At 50.4% G+C, this 17,652-nt stretch overlaps 1 protein-coding gene across 17 annotated transcripts in view; it reads left to right on the top strand.

Moving 5' to 3' along the window:
* The window catches only part of RNF144A (ring finger protein 144A), a 339,972-nt gene that overhangs the window by 113,841 nt on the left and 208,479 nt on the right, over nucleotides 1–17,652 (top strand). The window contains exon 10 of one of the 17 annotated variants that reach the window (XM_023252141.2): nucleotides 7,222–11,554. The exons of 15 other annotated variants lie outside the window; for them this stretch is intronic. In XM_023252141.2, coding sequence (XP_023107909.2) covers nucleotides 7,222–7,353 — 132 coding nt within the window. In that variant the 3' untranslated portion in view covers nucleotides 7,354–11,554. Of the gene's footprint in view, nucleotides 1–2,811; nucleotides 4,037–7,221; nucleotides 11,555–17,652 lie in introns of those variants that run through there. One more of the 17 variants, XR_006596036.1, reaches the window with a different exon arrangement.

Genomic DNA, 17,652 nt, shown 5'->3' with positions numbered 1-17,652 from the left:
TTAACTTGACTGAGACCTGTAGGTAGAAACACACAGCGCCCTCAACCCGTCAAGTACTTGTACACACCCACATATGTATCCTACCTGCTCGATGTGTTCTGTTTATTAAAGTTCTGGTCTTGACCCCCAGACTGCTTCACCATCCCCCAGACGGGTCAGGTGCTGCCCTGAGGCACACAGATGTCGCTTGGAGCTTCTACCCGGGGTTGGCTTCCTCAGCTCCTTAGGGAAGTGCCTCTCTGTCGGCCGCTTGGGGTCTCGCCCGACACAGACCTCCGCAGTACTGCAAACACGGCCCTGAAGGCAGTGCCCTGTGACTCCTGTGTGTAGGGGCTGTGGTTGAAAGCCCAGTGTCATCTCTTGCTGGACGAGGTTCCTGCTCCTTCGCGTTTCCTGCCTTTCGATAGGAAGTTCGGTAAAATTATTTTAAGAGATCGTTTGTGAGAATTGTGGTGTGCTTCCTTGTGACCATTGCAGGCTGCCCTCGATATTGTGGTGGGAGTAAAAACATTAGACGCCAAACACGTTTTACCTAGTGTTCTGCCAGATGAATGGAAAAACGCGTCTTTGTCGCGTAGAGGTTTTATACAATTCTGTTTTGTCCCGAGCGATGTCCTTGTTTTGATTTCGTTCGGCAGGGTCTCCTTGCGGGAGGGCACCTTTGCAAACAGGAAGGAGGAGCGGGGTGGTGTCGGCTGTGGCTGCAGGGGTGGAGACGTGGCCTGCTCCTTACTAAGCTGCGGAGGCCTGGGTGTGAGCAGCTGGGGGTGGACAGCTGTGCTCTGCCCTCGGCCCCCCGCTCGTCACTTTACACAGGGTTGCTGTGAACCGCGGTGCCTTTGCTAGTGCTGGCCCCGAACTCGGCCATCGTGTGCCTTTCCTCTGCACGACGTAAGTCTACTTCCTTGGGACGCCAGCACCTGGCGGGGGAGGAGGGCCCTCTCCACATGGGCTCCTCCTTCCCCTCCGAGCAGGGAAGCGTCACCGTCTTCGTGCTCAGGGACACCTCACAGCGAAGGGAGAGCTCACTTTTACTTACTTATTAATTTATTTTTAAATGTTTATTTTTGAGAGAGAGAGAGAACGATCAGGGGAGGGGCAGACAGAGAGGACAGAGGACCCCAAGCAGGCCTCCAGGCTCTGAGCCGTCAGCCCAGAGCCTGCCGCGGGCCTTGAACCCACGAACCGTGAGATCATGAGCTGAGTCACAGTTGGATGCTCAACCCGCCGAGCCACCCGGACGCCCTGGGAGAGCTCACTTTTAGCCACAGGATGGCGTTTAATAGCCAGCTGATGGCCCGTCTCCGCGTTCATGTGCGTGCGTGGAGGCGTGCCGCTGACGCCCTCTGAGTCCAGGCTGACGGGTGGGAGTCCTGTTCCACAGACACCCCTGTCCTGGGAGCCTCATGCAGGGCCCTGTCCTACCAGTACTTTTCCCAGAGCTCAGTGAGAGAGACACGCACTGTCTCCTGTACTTACCCAGGATGCCCGGTCCCTTCTGTCTTAAATTGCGAGACCGTTCGAATCGCTTTTGGCCACAGATTTTGCACTGGTGAACGGAGAGCACTGGGCTGGACTGTAATCTAGGGGCCAGAATGACTTCCTCATCCTGCGTTTGTAGGGAGGTGGGTCCAGCCCTTGGACAACAAGGAGCCCTCGTGGTATGCTCCCTGCCCCTCCTGTGACCACGTGGCCCTGCCCGTGTCGCAGCCCCATTGACCTCCCAGCAGAGGCATCTCATGCCGCTCGCTGTCCCCACGTGGGTGCCTAGTGGACACTTCAGACAGGACGTGTATGGGCAGAACTGAGGTTTTCCCTCCAAGCCCCCTCCGTTGTGGGAAGTGCTCTGCTGGCCTCCATGGCCCTCAGACGAAAGGCCCCAGTGACCTGGACCCCCCACTTCCTCAGGGGCTTGCTCCCCTCCAGCCAGTGTGTTTCTATTCTGCTCCCTGAACCCCACTCCCAGGTCCCTCCCTGTCTGCTTTCCCCGGCGGCACCCCTGCCCTGTGCTCGTGGAAATGTGTCTGTTCGCCCGGCTGTGGCCGGCCCTCCTCCCCGTGGAACACACTGTCTGGGTCCCCAGAGCCCACGGTGCGGAGGTGGAACGTGGGTGCACCCGGAACCCTCCGGAGCCAGGAGATGAAGAGAGGGAATCGAGGAGACGTCTGTCTAGAGGATGCAGGCAGCCCTTTGGGGGCCACCCCGAGCCCGTGCCGAGGGATCTGAGTCTCCCGTGTGCCCCTCCCAGCTTGCAGACCTGGAGGGAGGTGGCAGAATCAGTGCATCTGTCCCCTGCCACCTGCTTCTGCCCCCACTCCTCCCCGCCCTCCTCCCTCTCCACTCGGGGGCTCCCGACACGGAGTTCCTTCTGATTCTCCTACCATCCTGTGCTCACTTCAGCAGCACATAGACTAAAATCCCACAGTCCTGATGCTCTTCCTTGTCAGGGGCTGGGGTAGGCGCCCCCAGAATTCCCGTGTTGCAGTCTAAGCCCAGGTGTCTCAGAACGTGACCGTATCCGGAGATGGACCCTCAGAGAGCCGATGAGGTTACAGTGGGGCTGTTGGGTGGGCCCCGATCCAGTATGACTGGTGTCCCTATAAGAAGAGATGGGGACACAGACCAGCACAGAGGGACGGCCGTCTGTGAGCCCAGAGAGAGGCCTCGGGAGAAACCAGCCCTGCCCACACCTGGGTCTCAGGCTTCTTGCCCCCGAGGACTGTGGAAGAAAGACAGATGTCCAGTGTTTGGGCCCCGTCTGTGGTGCGTCGTTATGGTGGCCTTTGAGATGGCCTTCTCTTCTGCACACAGGTGGTGGGATGGCTTCATTCCCTTGCTCACCGTGCTCCGTCCCTGGGAGACAGTCACTCGTTTGAACATCTGGGTGCTAATGGTCCTGAAATCTGCTGGCTTCTCCCCAGAGCCCAAGATTCACGTCCCCACTGCCTCCTCCATATCTCCATGTGGGTGCCCGCGGGTCTCCCAGACTCGGAACGTCCAAATGGAGCTCACTGTTCTTCTCGTTACCAAGATGGCACGTCCATCCCCCTCAAGCCAAAACTGAGTGCACGGTTCTTGGAGGCCTTCAGGTCTTGCTGATTTTGCTTTCTGAACACCCTCTGCGTCTGTGCCTCTTCTGGTCACTGTCCTCCCTCCCACCTGCCCGGCCTGCTGTGAGTCCTGTAGGCTCCTAGCTCCATCTTCCCAACTGTGGACCCGTCCTCCACAAAGCCCCTGGAACTTACCCCCTTGGTTTCTCAACGAGATGAGTGCTCAACTTGCGAGCAGGGATCCTGAGCTCTCCGTTCTGGCCTTGCCGGACCCCGCCCGGATGTCCTGCCTGCACACGTCTGTGTTTCCTGTTTCCTGTACCGTCCTACAGCCGGCCTGAAATTCTCCCTTCCTGATGCCTCAGCCCGTGCACACCTGGCTCACACCTGCTGGCCCTGCCACGTCCCTAAGGAAGCCACCCTGAACTTCCCAGCACCTGTTTTCTGAGTCTCGAATCTGTTTCTGCCCAGAACTCTTCAGCCCTTTGTCACTGCTTGAGGCTGCCTGCCCTCCTGCTGGGCCCCCGTCTTTCAGAGAACAAATCGCCCTGCACCGCACAGTTCAGAACAACAGATATTCATTAAGCGGAGAAGTGAGGAGCTGTTACAGAGGGTGGGCAGGAGAGAGCGGAGCTGTCACCTAGCGCCTGGCTAGACTCCACACAGCCCCCACGCTTACCTTGTGGCTTCCCCTGCCTCAAGGGCACGCCTCCACCCGCTTGATAGTCATTTAACAGCAGCCTACCTGGCAGGGGGTGTTTGCTTCCTGCGGTGTAAACACTCCCATCCTGGCTATATCAAGCTGCCCCCCGTGATGGCACTGAAGGGAGAATTGGGAGGAGACCTGTGAGCGACCACAGCCCTGGCTCCCTTATTCCTGTCATTGTCCCAGCCTCTCCCACATCTAGCGTGCGGTGCGCTGGATGGGCCTCGATGTCATGTTCAAATGCCAAGTGTCAGAGAATTAAAGGGGTTCCATACATTCACCTTATTGCGTCTTTGATTTTGGCATATAGTTCCTAAGTGCTGGAGTGTGGTTTATAGAACTCTCTGGAGGAGAGGACTCAAAACGTACCAGTTTCTGTTCATCTGGGTCAGTCTCCTAAATGTCTGTTGCATGTTTGTTACAGGAGATGCACTGGTCTGTGCACAGAGGCTTATACTGGTCACAGAACCTATGTTATACTCTGAAGATACAGTCTGAATTTGAGAAGCCATACTTTAAAAAATTTTTTTAAATTTTCTTTAACGTTTATTTATTTTTCAGAGACAGGGAATGAATGGGGGAGGTGCAGAGAGGGAATCCAAAGCAGGCTCCAGGCTCTGAACTGTCAGCACAGAGCCTGACGTGGGGCTCGAACTCATAAACTGTGAGATCATGTCCTGAGCCGAAGTCGGACGCTCGACTGACTGAGCCACCCAGGCACCCCTAAAAAAATTTGAAAAAATATTTTTTTAATGTTTATTTTTGAAAGAGGGAGAGACAGAGTGCAAAGAAGGGAGGAGCAGAGAGAGGGAGACACAGAATCTGAAGCATGCTCCAGGCTCTGAGCTGTCAGCACAGAGCCCAGTGCAGGGCTCGAATCCCCAGACTGTGAGATCATGACCTGAGCTGAAGTTGGACACTTAACCGACTGAACCACCCAGGAGCTCCTAAAAAAAATTTATTAATGTTTATTTATTTAAAACAAATTTTTTTTAACGTTTATTTATTTTTGAGACAGAGAGAGACAGAGCATGAACGGGGGAGGGTCAGAGAGAGGGAGACACAGAATCTGAAACAGGCTCCAGGCTCTGAGCTGTCAGCACAGAGCCCGACGCGGGGCTTGAACTCACGGACTACGAGATCATGACCTGAGCCGAAGTCGGCCGCTTAACCGACTGAGTAATGTTTATTTATTTTCGAGAGAGAGACAGCATGAGCAGGGGAGAGGTAGAGAGAGAGGGAGACACAGAATCCGAAGCAGGCTCCAGGCTCTGAGCTGTCAGCACAGAGCCATATGTGGGTCTCGAACTCAGTAACTGTGAAATTGTGACCTGAACCAAAGTCAGATGCTCAACTGATGGAGCCACCCAGGTGGCCCGAGAAGCTGTACCTTTAAGTCTCAGAGTTTGCCAGGATGAACAACGTTCTGCTGTGAGTCCCTCCAGAGCCTGGAACTGTTTACTCATCTGTATCACCTGTAGTGTACAATCTAGTGCCTCTCACACGTTTATAACATGCTCACTGACTACTTCTGTTTTGTGATATTTGCATCCTGTCTGATTCGTTACTGGTAGCTGGTTTCCTTCTGGCAGTATCTGCATCCTGTCACTGATCCGCAGGAGATTGGGTGGCTAACCTTGCTTACTACATGGCATGCGAAGCAAGAGGCAGGATAAACGGGGCAGAAACTAGGATGTGTTATTGGCCAGGAAGGTGAGCATTTGGTCAAGGATTTTGATACGTTTCCGATCGCAGAGTGTCCCTTCTTTGGGATGGACAGTACGTTCCAAGTAGTGGCGATGGCTCCAGGGCCTTCCAAGTAACAGCTTTCTGGGTGTTTTCATAGTTTCTAAAATATCAGCATGCACGTGATTTTAACAAAGCCTGATCTGATTTCACACCTCATAATTCCACCATCGACATTATGTTCAGACAAATGGACTTCGCCAACTGGGCAGAAAGCATGGCTTCCTAGCATTTGCAGTATAATTTATAAACGCAGTGCGATGCATGTGTGACGGTTTTCAGGCAGAAATCTAAGTGAAGGTTCCTTTCTTTGAGTGCTCTAGCCTGGTGTCCTCTTTCAGAGCTTATAACGACCTTTAGAGTTCTTTTTATGTCACGTGTTTATTTTGTATTTGAGAAAAATGAGGCGCAGAGAGGAGGGAACACGGAAAAGTCAGCATTAGCACAGAGTGCCCGGACCGGTCATGTATTTATCATTGTGAACACTAGGTGGCATTGTGACTCTGTCATCAGGTTTCAGTTCTGCATTGTCCTCTGCTTGGGGGGGTGGGGAGGGCGGGTGGCGAATGTTGGAGGCTGTCAAAATAGGAACACCCTGCTTTCCTGACCAGCCACACTGTCTGACTTAGATGACAACGTGTCTACATTTGAGGCTTATTCCTCTTGGCACCTGCTCATACCGAGGCATAAGCATGTGTTATAAAACAAAGTCAGAACCTGTAACAGTCAGTTTTAAAAGCAGTGCTGGGTTTTAAACTCTGGGAGTAACACAGGTCTGGTTCCTTTTCTCGAGTTCTCCCGTCTTATCCTAGTCTTTCCTGTACGCTAACCACCTCCTTATCTTTGTAATCTCAGGCATGTCCCACTGGCCGCCTTCCTTCCCATTAGCAAATGCAGGTGTCTGACCCTTGGACTCCCTTTATACTTGGAGCCTGATGGCAGTTTCTGTAAAATGTGTTGTTGTCGGTTCATGAAGTCTCAAGTCTCTTTCCACTGAACTGGTGCTCCTCAAGGGCCATGATCTGATGTGTCTCTGTATTTGTAAGACCTCATACAGTGTCTGGCTCAGGGGAGACTTGTTTGTTAACTGGGTGTATCAATGGATGGTAGTTTGGGTCCTTAGGTGGAAGGAGGTGGAAGAGGAAAGGGAGAGGAAGAAAAAGAAATGAAAGGGCAGGGGATGTGAGAGGAAGCAAGTACTGATGGATAGGTGGACAAATGGATGCATGGATGGATGAGTAGATGGATGAAGGATAGAATGATAGGTGGATGGGGGATAGGATAGGTGATGGATGATCGTTTGATATATGTAGATATGGATGGATGGCTGAGTGGATAAATGGGTTGGGTGGATGGATAAATGGATGACAGATGGGTAGATGGTGGGTGGATGATGGGTGGATGGGGGGATAGGATAGGTGATGGGTGATCGTTTGATGGATGGATGGCTGAGTGGAAAGATGGGTTGGGTGGATGGATGAATGGATGGGTGGGTAGATGAGTAGTAGATGCAGGATGGGTAGACAATGGGTAGATGGATGGGTGGATGGATGGGTGATGGATGAATGGCTAGATGGTAGATGGGTGGCTGGGTAGATGCATAAATGAATGACAGATGAGTAGATGACGGGAGGATGGATGGTTGTGTGGTTTATATTTCAGTCGTGGAACCTACAGACTAGCCACCTTACCCTCTGCTCCTATGTTTCCTTCCTGCAGGTCGTGGGCATTTTTGCTGGATTTGGGCTCCTGCTGTTGGTGGCCTCGCCTTTCCTGCTCTTGGCCACTCCGTTTGTACTTTGCTGCAAGTGCAAGTGCAGTAAAGGTGACGATGACCCATTACCCACCTAGAGGAAGGCGCGATGCTGGAACGAGACCCCTGCCTCCGGGAAGCGTGGCCCGCCCCCACCCCACCCCGCCGCCCCCCTCACTAAACATCTTTCTTGCCTTATGTGCCCCATAGAGCTTCACAGTGTCACGCTGGATGCCGTGATTTCAGGGACTGATGTCAGAGCGCTTGCCGAGGCCCCGGGTGCGATCACCTGGGCATGGGGAAGGCAGGCTGCAGTGGGTAGGGTGCGTCCCCACATAATCGATCTCTGCCGACTTGACAAGGGAGGCGCTGTGCAAGGCACCCCGGGCAGTTTTCTCCCAGTGGCGATAGACTAGGAGTGTCTGGTGGCTGCTTCAGAGACCTTCTTGTGCAAAATGCTGTCCGTCTCCTCCTTGGCGTCCTGATGGTGCCATGTTTTTGAGAGAAGGAGTCTTTTAAGGATTACAACTCACTTCAGGCAGAATCCAATAATTCTGACTTGAGAAAAGCACTCTGTTTATGACAACTGTTTTTATTACTAATGGCATTTAGTAAAATCCTTTTTAGAAGGTGTCTTTTTGTTTTTCCAACTGAGTAGTGAAAAATCAACAAGGTGCATCTAAACCATCCTATGCCTTTCTTGAAATGTGCATTTTAAGAAGTTACTGTTCAAATGACTTTTCTGGCTCGGCCACTTTTCAGGAGATTTAGAAAGCCTTACGCGCTCTTTGTGTTTTTCTTGAAACCTGTGACGACGTTTTGAACACCGTAAGCGGTGTGCTGTTAGAAACGCGCTTTCTATATTGTTGCGTTTCTTTGATGATACTGACGTGTTTAAAGGAGTATCTTCATCACTAGATTTTCCTTTTATTTTTTCTCTCTTTGGTGATTCAGCTCAGCTCATGGGGCTTATCTCTTCTCATCCAGGTATGAGCAGATATTTTGTAATGTCTTTGGAAACCAAATGTTTGACTCGGGAATGGCTCTGCGGAGAATCAGTATGTTTTGGCTGCTTGCCCCAGCCTCCTCGCGCAGACAGTAAGGAGCGAATAGTGCTATTGATCCTCTTAGGCAGGGCTTCCTGGCAAGACTGGAGCACTCCCCTGGGGCCTGGGGGACAAGCTTCCTGATTTTCAGTTGTTTAAATGACTTAAGTTATTTTGGAGAAATCCTGTTACCTTACAGAGTTCCGAGTCCCGTTGCTAACCATTTTGCCCCGCTGAAAACACCTTCCCTTTCACTTAGGGGGTTGTACCACTCGGTCTCTCCTAGGCCGTGTGTGACTGTTACCATGGCAGCAGAACGCGCGGATGACTAAGACACACGTTGCTCCATCCGTTGAGTTTAAAACGCAGAGAACGCGTCTTCACAGAGAGTTGGCTCTCCTATGGCCTTTGAGGCCACCTGTGCTTTTAAGGAACAAACCGATTACATTGAACTTGGGGGCCTCTGAAATAACAGAAAGGCAATTGTTGTCGATTTATTATCGCGGAACTTTTTAAAACTTATTACACATTCCACAAAGGAGTGAAACGGAAAATCTGACGTGTTTGCTTATTGTGAGCACATTTGTAAAATGTGGCGGTTTTTTTTGTGTGTTTGATTCTATCTTTCTGTGTTGGCCTCGGGTCCTGCTTTCCTTCCCCGTGTAGACACTTCTTTGTTTCTTAACATTTGCTAGGTTAGAAGGAACAGCGTCACCTCACTCTTCACCTGTAGTATTTATTATCTTTATGAAACCGAAGCCATTAGGAAGCTAGTCTGTGTCAAAATCATATTCAGAACATTCTCCTTATGACCACAGCTGAATTCTTACTCAGTAACAAAATAAGAACATGCCTGAGACTGTCTTTTCAGTGGAGCCTGGGCAGTGAGTCTCTGTAGCTGGAATTGTTGCGACAGGGCCTTGTGGTAGGTGGCTTTCTGGAGAGGTCCTCTCAGTGAGTCCTGAGGCTCGAGTCAGTGGCCCAGGCTGGGATCAGTGAATGCACTTGTCTAGTGGCACCCTTTAAAATGCCTGTCAGAGACGGCCGGCTTGCGGCCCTGTTTCCATTTTGATCCAGGAGGGGGCAGGCCTCACCCCATCCCTGTCCTGTTGCACACCGCACAAGTCCCCGCGGTCGTTCCCCTCTCCTCCGAGGTAGAACGGGAGCCTTTGGAAAGGATGCATTCCCTGGGCTAGAGCTCAGGCCTCTATTCCTAGCGGGTTGGGCTGTTCGTCTGTCCCGGAGAAATCTGTAAGCAGGCCCTGCACATTCATAGCCCCCACCAGCCTTGTGCCTTCACCCCTGACACGTTTCACAAGCACGTGGTTCGACCCAGGTAGGGACCATGAAGATTCTCGGGCCAGCCGCAGCCACACTGGCACCTGCTTGCTCCCGAGTTTTTGCACCAAGCATGCCTCAATTTGATTTTGTAGTTATGCAGCTAAAATCGTCTGTTCCTTGGGAAGATACCAGCAGGATTACAATGGGATCCTTACATAAACTTGCAATTTCCTCCGTGTGACGCTTTTATTTCAGTAGGGAACGCCAACCCCATTGTTCATGGGGGTGCAGTACTAACCATGCCTGATGTAAAATGTAAACGGAACCCGGGAAGATGGCCCACGTCTTGGATTTTAACCTTGCCCTCACTCCCTGGTGAAACCTGGGGAGTTCTGCACTTGGTGGTGGGCTGTTACATGGCATAGCTTGTCTTAACTGAAGATGACATTCCCTTTTCATGGGTGGTCTTCATGCCGACGTTCTGGAAGCACATGTATGTTTACCCCTTTCGAGGCCTTGAAATCCTGGCGAGGAGGGAAGAAGGTCCTCAGGTCATGGCTAACTCAACCGGTGTTCAGTTGGGGTGGCCCTGGAGGGTGCGGGTGACCTGTGGGTCATCCGAGTCCCTCTGACCCCGTTGGGTGGTTTTGCGGGACAGGCCTAGTCTGTCAGTCTGGCTGTCGTGTCCCCTGCAGCCTGGCCTTCGAGCTTTGCAGCGGTCACAAGAGGCCGGCGCCCTCCGAGGAGGAGTCACTGTAGATGTTCGCGTAGCAGAGATCGACTCAGGACCTGAGCATAATCAGATCCTTGGAAAGCATGACCGGCTGTCCATATCAGTTCTTCCTCACCCCGCGGGAGTGGCCGTAGCCCGGGGAACTGACCTCCACCACCGCTCACACCTTTTGCAAAGGGGAACAAGTTCTCTTTATGGAATATTATTCCATAAAAACCAGTGTGTGTAGGACCAGGCCGGTTCCTTTTTAGAGTCCATGGCCCGTGGGGAAAGGGATCCTCAGAGATCTAAAAATTACTCCAAGATGAGTCTATCTTTTTCATCTATCTTGCTTGCAAAGTTTAAAGTTATTTAAGAAATTGGGAGAAGACATTTTCCCTTGATAGTCTTTAAAAATTAGGAGATTGGAAAGAACCAGGGTGGGCTTTTTGTATATTTCTCAGATTCTCATTTATTAATAAGTCTCCATATATATATATATGTGTGTGTGTGTGTGTGTGTGTGTGTGTGTGTATATACATACATATATGACACTGAAATCATCAAGGGAAAATATTTTGCATGTCTAAAGCTTCGTGAAGGTCTCTTTAAAAAATACCAAAGCTTGTTTATTCTTTATAATTAACCCAAGCCCTTAGGAAGATACACAAAATGAAGAGGTTATGACTGGTATTGCCCAAAATGCCACATGGAACGAAGGGCCTGCGCCCAAATGTAGTTGCTAATGCGTCAGTAGTAGGGGAGCATGCTGTTTTGGTTGATAAAGCCCCACGGGCGCCCTTCTTCCTCCGGTTGGTATAATCTCGTCTTCCGCACTCCTGGGAGCCTTGGGTTGGGGGTAAGTACCAGCCACATGCCTGACCTTTGCTTCATTCTTTGCTCATTTTACCACGGGTGTATTTTTACTCTTGTATAAAAATATGCACGAATGGGTCATGCACACGTAGACGGTATGTATTTGGCAACGGTGGTAAAAACAAAAGTTCGGTTCTCGTTTTTGACATGTCAGTCCATCTTGTGCCACTAACACTGTGATGTATAAAAGAGCTGTTTGAATGCCTTTTAATGTTGTGTTTTGTACTTTGGAATCACATGGAAAAGCTTGATTTGTAATTTCAATACATATTTTAAATGTATTGTGTCTTACATAGTTTGTCTCCCGCCCCCTCCCCCCACCTTTAGAAAAGGGATTTTTCTTTTTAAAGAGATTTTGGCTGGAATACAGGTTACTTTTGTAAATCCGGTCTGGCTCCATCTTTTGTACAGTCTTCGTTGACTCCTGGCCCGGAGGTTGAAGACACGACGTTGGGAGGCGGGAGTGAGGGCGGGTCGGGGGGTGGGCTCCCGTCACGGGCAGAACCGCTTTCCTCTTCTGAGGTTTTCTCCGTCGGGAGTGTTCACAGCTCCCGGTGCCAAACTGATCTGAGTTGCCGGGTCGCTGGGTAAGCGGCCACACATTCCCCTCTCCTCCTTGTGGTTCCGGCCCAGTGACGCGGCATCGGAAAGCATCTCCCTGTTGGCCGCTTCCGTGCCCAAGACGAATATTTACAAGCCTGTCAAGATTTGCGGGCGGCGTCGTAACAATCCATGAGCGTCCTTTTCCTACCAGGAAAAGAAGAGTAAATACAGATTCTGCTTGTCTTCATAGTGACTCTGGTAACTCACTTTGATTTTCATTTGCTGCATTGAAACTTTGTGGGAGAATATATACCTTACTTACTAACGTGAAGCAGCAGGCTAAGAATGGGGGACTGTTCCCTGTACTGTGGTTACATTTTAAAAACCATCCTTAGAAGCTTAAGGTGCCGATCAGAGGGGGTGTATTTTGTTAACTGGTGATTTGCTGGCACCCAAGACACTATCCCTAGTCACTGGGAGCTCCTAGTCTGGAGGGGAGGCAGGTCTGCCGTTTGGTGACGAGAATAAGGTGTGCCAAGTACTACGTGGAGGGCATACGTATGCACCGCACCCGGCGAGGGTGGCGGGTCAGAGGAGGCTGATGGGAAGATGCCGTGTGCGGCCTTGCAGATGAGTAGGCGTCAGCTAAGCAAAACTCGGGGCGGGAGCGTTCAAGGGAGTGGCCAGTCCAGGAAGTTGGTCCATCCGGCCCATCGGGGCACCAGTTACCCAAGTGTCCGGCCTCGGAGGGCCCAGTGCGTGGAGCCGGGGAACCCAGCTCTAAAGCTGTGGGGAGTGGGTATTGGGCTGCCGTGCAGATTACTGGAGACTGGGGGGCTTAAGCAACAGAAGTTTATTCCCTCGTGGTTTCGGAGGCTGCAAGTCTGCGATCAGCGTGTCACCAGCGTTGCTTCGTTTTGAGGACCGTTGGCCTGGGATGTCTTCCCAGCCTGTCTCCCAGGCCTCTCGTGCTTTGCTGACACTCCTTCACCTCCCTTGCCTTGTAGATGCACTGCCCCAGGCTGTCATCCTCCTCACGTGGTGTTTTTCTGTGTGTGTGTGTGTGTGTGTGTGTGTGTGTGTGTGTGTGTGTTTGTGTCTGTCTGTCTGTGTCCACCTTTCCTCTTTATGAGGACACCAGTCATCGGATTCAGGCCTGCCCTAGTCCACTATGACCTCATCCTCACTCGATCCATCTTCAGAGACCCGATTCCAAGTAAGGTCACAATCACAGGACTTGGGGGTCAGGACTCCCAGCATCCTTCTTGGGGACACAGTGCAGCCTATAATAGGGAGTATGGTCCACAGGTGGATGGTCCTGCCCTGGCGAGGCCAGTCAGAGGAGACAGACAAGAACAAAAGGTGAGGGGTTGCCCAGCTGGGGTCCAGAAGCCCCTGTTGCTGAAGCTCCCCTCCCCGAAACAGGGCTTCCGCACTCTGGTTGGACTTTGATTCTTTGAGCTAATCTGGAAGGCAGGAATAGCCCCAGAGAATGCTCTTGCTGAGAAACAATTTTGAGCAGAGAAATATGTATGCATGTTGTATCTATAGGCACATGATCTGTTTCCCTCCCAGAATACCTCAGTGGTGATATTTGCCAACCAACATTAAAGACTCAGAGGGACCCAGATTACTGGGTGCCAGAGGTGGGGACCGCACCGATGGGCAGCACGTGGGCAGGGAAGGTTATTCCGAGTTGAGCTCAGGGTGTGCAGGTGTCACTTGGGGGCAGTCCTTCACCTTCCTTGCCTGGTGGATGTGTTGCCCCAATCTCTGTCATCCTCACGTGGTGTTTTCTTGTTGACTCTTCCCGGTAATAGTGACTGGTGGACTGTGGAGCAGAGGCCCCGCCCCACGGCGTGTAGAAAGAAAACTCGGGATGTAAGCTCTTCAAGGGCAGGGGCCAGTGGTGACCAAGGGAACCTGTCTTCAGAAAGGGTTTCAGAGACGTGAGAATAGGGCAGCCTTGCTAGGATCGAGGGGCATTAACAGCACCATGAGGATTTTTCCAGACGGTTCTCCCAGGACAGCAAAGTACTTCCCAGGACAGGATCACCTTGGAAATCGACATTCCCCAGGGTGTGAACTGGAATAAAAATAAGATCCTGGATGAAATTGGAAACCACAGAAGCAGATGTTGGCAAAGGCCACTCCGCTCATTCTGGAAGAGATTCACTTTAGCTGAAGATTGAGTATGAATGCGCAGGAGATGGATGAAACAAGGGATGCCAGACACCTGCTCTGCGGAAATCACCAGCAACAAGGACACCAAAAGATGCGAAGCTTCCTCGCCCCCATCCTCACGGGGCTCAAGGCCTGGTGGTGTTTACAAGCCACTGTCCTACATGAGAGGACGGGAACCTTGGCAGGACATCAATTCTTTTAAATCAATTCTTTTATTTTTTTTTTTAACGTTTATTCATTTTTGGGAGACAGAGACAGAGCATAAGCATGGGAGGGGCAGAGAGGGAGAGGGAGACACAGACTCTGAAGCAGGCTCCAGGCTCTGAGCTGTCAGCACAGAGCCCGACGCGGGGCTCGAACTCATGCGCCGCCTGATCATGACCTGAGCTGAAGTTGGACACTTAACCGACTGAGCCATCCAGACACCCAGGATATAAGTTCTTAAAAACAAAAGCAATAGACAAGAAAGGACTAATTAGGTAACGTTACGTCCCTCTGGGGAGAGAGGATCTCTGGAGATTTTGTTTTCTGGTTCCACCTGAAACCCAAGATCCTGAAAAAATAATCCTTTTGGTCCACGAAGGGGAAAGGGCAAAAACTTACCCACGCTCAGTTGCTTGAGAAGTTTTCAGGGGCAGGAGGAATGGGGCACGTTTAGAGTGTAACCTGTTTCTCTATTCTGCACAACTGATTGGTTGTCAGTGCAGGATGGATGTTAAATAATCATTTAATGTTTTTATTCATGACAGGAGCAATCAGCATGTAACGAAACATGCAGGTGATACTAGACGGGGAGTTACTACAAATTAGGAGAAGCAGACAATGCGAGGGCGGAAAAGAAGGGCAGTTACAACAAAGCGAACTTCTGCTTTGCGAAACGCAAGCAAAATACAGCTGTAAAAAAAAATGCACACTGGACAGGCAGAGGGCGAGCAGACACAGGCCTGCAAGGGACAGTAGCTCCCTGCCCACTGGCCCTCCTCAGCACACTCCACCTAAGGGTCGTGTGCCTCATAGATCTTTTCTGGGTCGTTCTAGTGAATTCTGCAGCCCTGTCCCATTTCCACCCCCAGCCTTCGGTATTCTCTCAGCAGCATTTCCTGTCACAGCCTTCAACCTTTCCTTCCTGTTAGGGAGTTGCCTTTGCGTATTTTGTTATAATTCAGATTGTGTGGCTTTCCCACCTGGCTTGGTCCCCTCTTCCCTTGCTTCAGTGTCTGCTTTGCTGGAGTCACTGGTGCCTTGGTCATCTGCACATCTCCGGTTTCTGCATCCACTGCGTTGAGAGCCATAATCCCCATGTACACCAGAAGCTCCCCGACCGTTTGCCTGGTGCGGCATGTGGGCAAGCTCCCTTCGGAGCTCTTCTCTGGAGCTTCATGTGCTGAGATGCCTCACGTTCCCTGCCCAGGACTGCACGGTCCGACCCCTGAGAGCTCTCGCCAGTCTGGATTATCAAAGAAGTGGCTCATTCATCAGCTGGAGGTGAGAAGGGAGACTTTGAGAAGTACGTTACAGCCTTAACTGTGGCCAAGTCGAGGGTTAAAACCACCAAGCTTTGTCTTTGTGTCACACGGAGCTCTCTATATCCCTTATTGGAGACGGTGACACAATGGCTTGTGTTAAATCTATCTGCAATACGTTCGAAGCTGACAGCCAGCCTGTTTTCTCTTGACCTGTCTAGCCCCACTTCCAGCACAGCACCTGATGCACACTGAAGATCTAATATTTGCGGAGTGAGTGCTCTGTGGTTCATTCCAGAAGCAAGATTTAGGGACAGCTTAGGAAAGGCTTTCTGATTTGGAGGAACAGGAGTTGGGTGGCCCTCTGGCAAGTGTTATAGAGGCCCCAGGGCGTCAGGGAATCATGAGAGCTAGATCTCATTCTCAGTTCATTAGCTGAATGAACTTGGACAAGCGTTTTCTCTGATCGCCAAGTTTGTTTGCCAAATAGTGAAGATAACCTCCATTCTGTCAACTCTGTTGATGGCAGGACCATAATGGATGGGGAAGTTACTATTTGTTTTTTGTGTGTAATTACTGGAGTGGCTCCATTCTTCCTATGGAGATTGGAGTTATCTTACTAACAGTCTTAGAATTATCAAGTTCTAGTTGCCCTCCATCAACCTGAATATATTTTAATTTTTTTAAAGTTTGTTTTTGAGAGAGAGAGAGAGAGAGAGAAGGGCAGAGAAAGAGGGAGAGAGAAAGAATCCCAAGCAGGCTCCACGCTGTCAGCACAAAGCCCGACGTGGGGCTCGATCCCACGAACCATGAGGTCATGACCTGAGCCAAAATCAAGAGTTGGACGCTTAACCGACTGAGCCACCCAGGCTCTCCTGGATATATTTTACATGGTCCTGTGAACTCCAGGATAATCCCAGGGGGTGGGTAGGTAAGAACTGAAAAGAATCATGGTACGTTTTCCCTTAGACATCTTCCCGGAAGAGCAAACGTAAGCCGATACTTGTCAGTGGACACATGTGACTTAATCCCCACAACACTGAAGAGGCGAAAATAAGTCTTCTCTTTAATGTAGGTATCAACAGTGTGCCAGGCACCGTGCTAGATATTTAAGGTGCAAAGATGAATCAGCGTGATAGGTGAGGTGGCCACCACATGAAGACTCGAAGAGCCAACAGGAGTAGGGATTAGGTCAGAAATGGAGGAAAGAGAAGAAAATTAAGAATCAAGACAAGGGTGCTCCAGGCAGAGGATAACACAACAGCACAAGCTATGGAGGCCAGTTGTAAAACAAGAGGGTGTGTATGGGGAAAGTACGAAGACAAAGCTGTTCTCAGACTGATTATTTTTAGCTTTGTATTATGGAAAACTTCAAGCATATACAAAATGATACAGAACAATATGAGGAACCCGTATGAATTCAACATCTATGTTCAACTATCATCAGATCATGGCCAGAAACTCTGGTTTTCTCCGTATCTTACTTTCTTCAGCCTTTATATTTTGAAGTAAATATCAGATATCTTATCAATGTTTAAACACTTCTCCAGGTGTTCCTTTTTTTCTTTCTTTAAAAATTTTTTTTTCTTTTATTTTATAGAGAGCAAGCAGGGAGAGGGGCAAAGAGAGAGAGAAAGAATCTCAAGCTGGTTTCACGCTCGGTGCAGAGTGCTACATGGGGTTCGATCCCATGACCTTGGGATGTGAGCAGAAGTCAAGAGTCAGATGCCCAACTGACTGAGCCACCCAGGTGCCCCTGCGTGTGTCTAAAGGATAAGGACTATTAATTATAAGTCTGCTACTACTATCGTATCTAAAAAATCAGCTATTATTACTTGATATCACAAATCTCTAATCGGTGTTTACGTTTCCCCTATTATTCCACAGATTTTGCATTAGTTGGTTTTAATCAGAATCTCAGAAAGGTCCAAACATTGTGGTTGGGCATATCTACGTGTGTTTGACTCTGCAGCTTTCTCTTCCCTCAGATGTTTTTCCTTACAATATTTTTTTGTGAAAGAGGGAGCCGTGTTTCCTACAGAGGGCTCCCGCATTCTGTATTTCTTGGACGGCATCTCTGTGGTGCTGTATGCATGCTCCCTTCTCTACGCCCCCTGGACATGCCTGTTGTGTCTAGATGTGCCTTTATGAAGAACTTAAAGGAGGGGGGTGGTGCTGCGTGGCTCAGTAGGTTGAGCATCCGACTTCGGCTCAGATCATGATCTCGCGGTTCGTGAGTTCGAGCCCCGCGTCCGGCTGTCTGCCGTCAGCACAGAACCCACTTCAGATCCT

This window comes from Felis catus, chromosome A3 (assembly GCF_018350175.1).
Source record: "Felis catus isolate Fca126 chromosome A3, F.catus_Fca126_mat1.0, whole genome shotgun sequence".
Classification (NCBI taxonomy): Eukaryota; Metazoa; Chordata; class Mammalia; order Carnivora; family Felidae; genus Felis; species Felis catus.
This window is presented reverse-complemented; position numbering and strand designations above follow the sequence as displayed.